At 42.6% G+C, this 7283-nt stretch overlaps 1 protein-coding gene across 2 annotated transcripts; it reads left to right on the forward strand.

Annotated features, from left to right (window-relative positions):
* The first annotated feature begins 297 nt into the window (after positions 1-297).
* On the forward strand, positions 298-2684 carry LOC122417238 (farnesol dehydrogenase-like). Of its 2 annotated transcripts, none has more exons than XM_043430587.1 (6): positions 298-469; positions 580-1055; positions 1288-1414; positions 1938-2091; positions 2212-2352; positions 2518-2684. In XM_043430587.1, exons 2-6 carry the CDS (start codon positions 749-751, stop codon positions 2554-2556), a joined length of 768 nt encoding a protein of 255 aa, XP_043286522.1. In that variant the 5' UTR covers positions 298-469; positions 580-748; the 3' UTR covers positions 2557-2684. The 2 variants fall into 2 exon arrangements, with proteins under 2 accessions (XP_043286522.1, XP_043286523.1); XM_043430588.1 differs by having other exon boundaries at positions 313-427.
* The last annotated feature ends 4599 nt before the right edge of the window (positions 2685-7283 follow it).

Here is a 7283-nt window from a genome sequence, read left to right on the forward strand (position 1 = left end):
CGTTCATGAAATATCGACAAAATTAGCTAAGGCTGGTGGGCCTGGTGGGGGAAGCACGCCACGCCTCTTACGCTGCTCCGGATTGGCGCTGATTTGTCTCCGGGGCTCCACTCCGGAAAAATGTTAATCGCGCAGGAGCTTTTTTGATTTTTAGTCATCAAACTTTGACTGCATTTTCAAAATGAACCGTCGATCTCGAACGTTGCGGGGAATCCTCCGCGGTTGCGATTTCTAGCTGATTCCTGGTGGGGGGAAAGATCATAGAACGTCGTTGGGACTGTGTCGTAACGTGAGCTATAAATCAACAGTAGACATCGCACGCTCAACTCGACGATCCGTGACTCGTCACAAATCAATTACGCGATAAGTTGCGTCGTGGTTTTTCTTTCGTTTCTAATCGTCGTATCTTTGGCTCGAGTATTCTCCGGTAGTTTTCATATTTCAGGCTCTTTTGTTGGTTGAAAATCAAGTAGGAACAAACGTTGAATGCTTTGTCAAACAAAACTGAGCGCGCGTTTCTTGCTCGCTCATTTGACACGGAAAAAGAGAAACGTGGAATGAAAATTGTACGTTTTATAGGCGATAATTGACGTCAAGTGGCTGCGGAATTCAGTCGAGTCGAGCTCCGCAAATTCTCTCGCGATCGGATTACGGTTTCGGGTTCCGTGGCGCAGGGTGAATCCCACTCAACAAATTCTCGTGATTTTGGTCAACGCCGGGTGTAAAAATAAATCAAACGCGCAGAGGCATGGATCGTTGGAGAGGAAAAAGTGCAGTTGTGACAGGTGCATTTTCTGGCATCGGGGCCGCAGTAAGTTCTGCTCTCCTCTCCAATGGCATAAACGTGACTGGCCTCGATATCCAAAAAGGAGGATTCGCACCTGTGCCCGACTCGACCTCACGTGACTCCAAGTTTGGAAAATTTTTCCACATTTCTTGCGATCTTTCAAAAGAGCGTGACATTCTTTCGGCCTTCGAAAGAATCGCGGAGGAACGAGCCGGCGTCGACATTCTGGTTAACAACGCTGGAGTCATCGATTATAAACGAATAATCGGTACTTTTAACATTTCTGTTTTATCAACGATGGGAATGAAAAACTCAATTGGTTTTCTTCAATTCATCGAAATTAAGGGAAAAATTTTTGCTCAGCCAAATTTTCAATTCTTTTGATGTTTTACTCTCAATTAGAATCTCTTTTTATAATGTTTTGTTTGTTTGTTTGTTTGTTTTTTAACTTTTATATCATTCGTTGAGAATCTTGTCGATGTAAACTCTCGATATTTCAGAGAGCGATAGAGAGACTTACGAAAAACTTGTCAATCTGAATATCCTCGGCGTTGCTTCGTGTACGAGGGAAGCGGTACGTTCGATGCGTTCCAGGAACGTCGAAGGGCACATTTTCAATATCAACAGGTACCAATAATCGGTTGAAATGTGTAAGCAGATTTTTAAATTTTGAATTGGATATTATACGAGTGGAAAAACAACGCCGCGATATTCCGGTGTCGAAATAAACGATCTTTGTGCGAAAATGAGAGAAAATTTAAAAACTCCGTATCAACCGGTCGATAATATTGAAACTGACTGAAAGTTTTTCGCTCGATTGGAACCCACTGCTATCGCAGTAATGAGAGCTTCGAGGCACTCTTTCATATTCCGGAATAAAAGTTGCACAATACTGAACGCGAAAGAGTAAAATTGTTGAAATTTGTATTGTCGCTGGGAGCAGCGTTCATTGTGTCTAGGGCAATTATTAATCGGCTGGCAGACAAGATTATCCAACCGCACATGTAAACGAATGCATCAATGCTCTCGTGAAAAATTCACCCCCCTTTCGGAATCATAAATATCGCCCTTTTTATCCATTCAAATATATTTCACGGATGAATTTTGACGGGCCATGTTCTCTGTCATTTTTATTCGATTATTTATTCAGCGTGGTAGGACACGAGATCCCGGAACGAGCGTTTTCCGATTCCATCGAAAAGAATGGTTTCAATTTATATCCAGCAACGAAACACGCCACGGTAGCGATGACCCACTCGCTTCGCCGAGAGATTATGGCTGCGAAACTTCCCATCAGAATAACTGTAATTACCAGAAAAGTACTCATACGAAAATGACCAGTAATGAGAACGAAAATGATATTTATGTCTGACGAGTAGCGCCGCTGCAAAATACTTCGATCGAAGGATTTTTTTATTTTACAGAGCCTCAGCCCAGGTCTGGTCAAAACGAACATAGCAACAGCCGCGGGTTTCCCGGAACTTTTCGAAGAGATTCTGGCCCTCAAACCGGAAGACATTGCTGACGGTCTTATTTACGCTCTCGGTACTCGACCGGAAGTGCAGGTAAAATTTTACCCGGAAATTCAAATTCCTTGAGTGCGAAATCAATAAATTATTTGTTTTTTTTTTTTTTTAAAAAACTGAAAAACCAATTTCCACCTTGGAATTTCATGTTTTGGGCATTAAATTCCAATCGACTTGGCATCGATTCGTTATCATTGGTTGCAGGTAACAGAACTCACCATCCGTCGTACAGGAGAGCCTTAAAGTTTCTGGGATTCCATTGAAAAATCGATGAAAATACAAAAACCATTCGTCCCGTTGAAGTACCCAGCGGAAAATCGTTTCCATCATATTTTCACTTCTGTTGAGATAAAACAAAGTTTGACAAATGACACGAAAGTTTTATGATTTTCCTGGCCAGTCGCTCTCGATTCCAGGCGGATTGTCCTTTTGTATACATTCCATTATCGGCTCTCGAGCTTCCCTTCTCTATTTGGATTAACGTACCATATAATATATTCTTGTTTGCTTTTTCCTTCGTTTTACATAAATTATATGGAGCGCGGTGGAGGAACTTGGTAACAGAGTGTCTGGTAGTTTCGCCTCGTCGTGTACCATCGTACAGAACAAAACGTATGAATATATTTCAAAATATAACGTTTATTTCGTGTGCATACTCGTTCGATGCGCGCACGACAAATTTTTAACGACTCGTTCCCATGAATTCAAGTTCCCATACACATTTTTTATAATAACGAAAATTTATGAAAATCAGCGTAAATAATTATCGATCAAAATATCATTCATTAACACTTCAAAGTATCGAGGACAATAATAATGAAACGCACCGATCTCATTGCTCACGCGAACGAAAATAATTAATAGTTCCTTCGTGGCTTGTTTATCCCAAGAATTTCCCATTAAATTCCATTTTCTTCGGCCCCTTTTCACCCAACGAGAATAAACGATATTAAATTCTGCATTATTTCAATATTTTCGAGCATTCATCCCACGAATGAATGATTTCAAATGAACAAATTGACGAGTCCGCTCGTTCACACGCCCAGAAATTAATGATCGTCGAATTTGTGTCCCTGAATCACTCGTCATCGGGTTTCCTCCTTCGTTCCCCCTTCACTTTTCATAAATGGAAAAAAAAAACAGGTGAAAAAATCGTTATCGAAATATTGAGTGACCGAGGCCACTGCAGCTCGTAAATCAGAGCGACAAATGAGAATTGCATATCGTATTACTCGTGAAACTGAATCTTCCCTTTCGCATGAAAGTGCAATATATCCTTGGAGCGCGGTGTGCATAGATTTGGATTACTATATAGTGCGAGTGGGACGCTCGAGATGAGGTATCAGAGTTCGGTGCAAGCGTGTGTATACTCGTATAGTGGAAATGGAAGAAAATCCTCGAAATTCAAGACGAGGAGAGCAGAACGCTTTCCGCCAAGGGCCAACAACCGTCGGAGACGATACGCGCGTTTAAGGTGTCAAACGAGAATTTACTAACGTCTCACCAAATAGTTCTTGCAGAAGCAAAGTGAGAATTCACGCAGACGTGCCCACGCATCGACATAAACACGTGCACGTGCACACCACGACGAGCACCTCCGGACGCATTTCCCCATCTCGTATTCTCGCTTTATATGAAAATTCCAACCTTTCCTTCGCCCGGCGTATTGTACGCGATCGAAACGTGTACCGATCTTACGGCGGATTGTAAATCTGACTAAATCTTCAACCGGAGATAAGATTTCGTGGTATTTCAGAGCAAATCTGTGAGTAACTCCGACTCAACTTAAGTAAAAAATCATTCAGAGTGAGCCGACGTGCTTGAAAGTTATTCCTTGAAATGTGACCTGCTTCCAATGGACTTCGATTCGAATAGGACCTTAATAAACTCATATTATTGTAACAATTTATGTTTCACGTGGAGATGCACCTTGAAATATAAAACCATCGAATTCAACTGGGATCTATAGTCGATCATTTTTTTTTGTTTCAGCCAAATGGAATTCTGTTTAACTCGAAAAATTATTTTCATCCATTACAATAATTACAATTCATGCAACAACTTTTTCCTTGATATTGCGATCCTTACAAGTTTTAACAAATTCGACGAGCATGTTATTCAATATTTGCAGGGGCCTGTGTAAGCCTTGGTGAGTATAAATACTCTCAACAATTAATTTTTTCAATCTTTCCTGACTGTTTTGATATATTTTTTTTTTTTCACGCGATTACAACATTTTATTTGAGGTGAATGAGAATTTTCATAAATTCAGCTTTAAAAAAAAAGAAATTATTGATTTTATCGTAGGAGGTTTGAATGAATCGTGTTTTCCGCGTGAGATAATGAATAACTGTTCTGAACAATCGTATCAAACGACGATTCAGTCGAATTGTTTACGCGAACTCAATAAAATATTAACCGGAAGAGAGATAATTTTTGGGAATAAATACAGATCGAAAATTGGGCTTGTTGATATGACAAAAAAATTGTTCCGGGTCGGAGAAAATGTGGGGGCGCCGGGGAGGGATGTATTCATCGATAAGAGGAACGAGGACAGTGCACCGAGCGAGTTTCCTGTAAATAACCCGATAAATTATTGTCGCTGGACAATGAGCGTCATAAATATCTCCCGTAGAAGCTTTTACTGTGGTGGATCGCTGTATTCTCATAAACATACTATTATATATAGGGCGTACAGGACACGGCGGATTTACGCTTATATGATATATAAATTTTCTATTTACACGTATATTTATATGTTTAAAAGGCTCATTGTATATTCCAGCGGCGCTTCGACGATAGGTGCGTCGGACGCTCTCGCAGCTGACATATTTTATGCCCCTGGCACACGAACACTCTCGACGTAATTTACAAAATGACGTGAAAAGAAAAGGAAAAATTGATGAAACTTATGATTTCGTTGATTGGGAAATCATTTCTTGAAATTTACGAGCAAAAATGCTCTGAGGGGGAGCTGCTTTTTCGTCCGTCGGGTGGAAGCGACCCTCGATGCAAAAATGTTGGATTTTGACATAAAAATGAAACGTTTTTGACCGAAACGTCAGCACGATTAAATCGAAAGAAAATGAAAAGCGACTGAAATCGATGCTTCCAATCCAAAGCTGTAAACACTGAGGATTTTCTCGAAATTTAGGATTAAAAAATGGAGAATTTGCACGCTTTGCTACGAGCACGCGGCCAGGTCGACGGGAGTTATTATTTCCAGGTGATGATTCAAGGCTGAGTTTTGAAGGAGGTAAAAAATGGAGTTAAATTGGAGATAAATAAAATGGAGGGTGGTGAAGAATACTCAGGAGGGAAGCGGGGGTGGTTAAAAAGACGGAGGAAATGGAGACTCATAGCAGAGAAGAGAGCAAAGTTGTTTAATTCGTAACTCGTTCGAGGAAGGCGAAGAGAGAGGTGAGCCTGAGAGAAAGTAAGAGGGAAAAGAGCTTTGAAATTCCGGCGAAGAAACATAGTGGCGGAAAAGAGGGCTACAGTACACACAGAAGCGAAAGGTCGGCACGGTGAGGGGTGGGAGAGGGAATGATTTTACTTGCAGTGTGACGAAGAACGAAGTGGAAGAGGTTAAGGGAGGCTGAGAGCAGGAGAGGCCGGAGAGAGTTAGGTGTTGGTGGAAGGCTTCGCGATCACGTACTGTCGAAAATACTCAGGGCAACTCCATCACGAGCAAGGAAAAGCAGGGCCCCGGAGGGGATGAAGGAAAAGCAAGCAAGGAAGCAACTCTTCGAGTCCATCCGTCGAATTCTCGCCGAACCAACGCAGCCTCCTCCTTCAACCCCTTTACTGCAACTGTGTATTCCTTCGACTTATTCGTACTATCTAATGGTGGGTGTGAGATCCTGAGAATTGGATTAACGCGATACGTTTTCTTGGCCGACGAATCTCTCACCCTTACGAGTTTCGAGAACCAACTCCTCTCTCTCGCTCTCTCCACTCCCTTCGAAGTCTCCCCTAAAAGTAGTCCTGCCTCATGTACGTAATAGGGACGGTAAGGCGGTGAAGGGTACGTCGAGAAGTGCCAGCAGAAGGGGTGCGCAAGCACAAAACTCCTGGTTCCCTCTCTCTCTCTCTCTCTCTCTCTCTCTCTCTCTCTCTCTCTCTCTCTCTCTCTCTCTCTCTCTCTCTCTCTCTCTCTCTCTCTCTCTCTCTCTCTCTCTCTCTCTCTCTCTCTCTCTCTCTCTCTCTCTCCCTCTCTCTGCGGCATCGCTTCGGCTTCGCTTCGCTTGGCACAAAACTGAAGCCCGGCTGAGCCCAAACACCCCCGCCGCCCTCTCAGTGCCACCTTTTAACCCTCGCCTTTATCATATTATTTTTTGTTTTTCTCTTGCCTCAATAAACTTTCGTGTACTTTTGTCTTTCGAGCTACTAAATTCGATGCACGCCTCCCGCGCCTCGCGATATATCTCAAACTAATTTTGAGCTTTACCGAAAGTACGAAAAAAGCCGCGCCGATTCGCTATTTCTACCGGACTGCGTTCACGCGTCGCTCGTCCTGCGGTACGCTGAAAGGATGCGGCAAAAGGAGATTTTTGGGGACTTACGTTTCTCATTTTATCGAACAACGTTGAAAGAAGTTTTGAAAAAACAATGAAAACCATTTTGTACTTTAATTATGATTTTTCATCTTTTTTCTTCTTTAGAATTTCGTTTGACCGAACGAACAAAGTCTCCGAGCTCAAGTTCTCCAGTAGCTCGGATACAAGAAGCCGTCGACGCGCGCGCGGCACCGGCGGTGGTTTCTCAACAATTTCCACGAGTTCCAAGACGAATTGTGCGACTTTCGTTGAATTATAACTCGGCGGTGTGTTTACACGCGACTGGAGAAACTCGAGAAAACCGAAGACTGATGACGGTTACACACAGCAGTGCGGGCAAGTACGCGTGACTTTTCCCTCGCGCGAGCGTTTATTCCCTTGGCATTTATCAGGCGTCTTTTCCGTCTGAGC

Source organism: Venturia canescens, chromosome 10 (assembly GCF_019457755.1).
Source record: "Venturia canescens isolate UGA chromosome 10, ASM1945775v1, whole genome shotgun sequence".
Taxonomy (NCBI): domain Eukaryota; kingdom Metazoa; phylum Arthropoda; class Insecta; order Hymenoptera; family Ichneumonidae; genus Venturia; species Venturia canescens.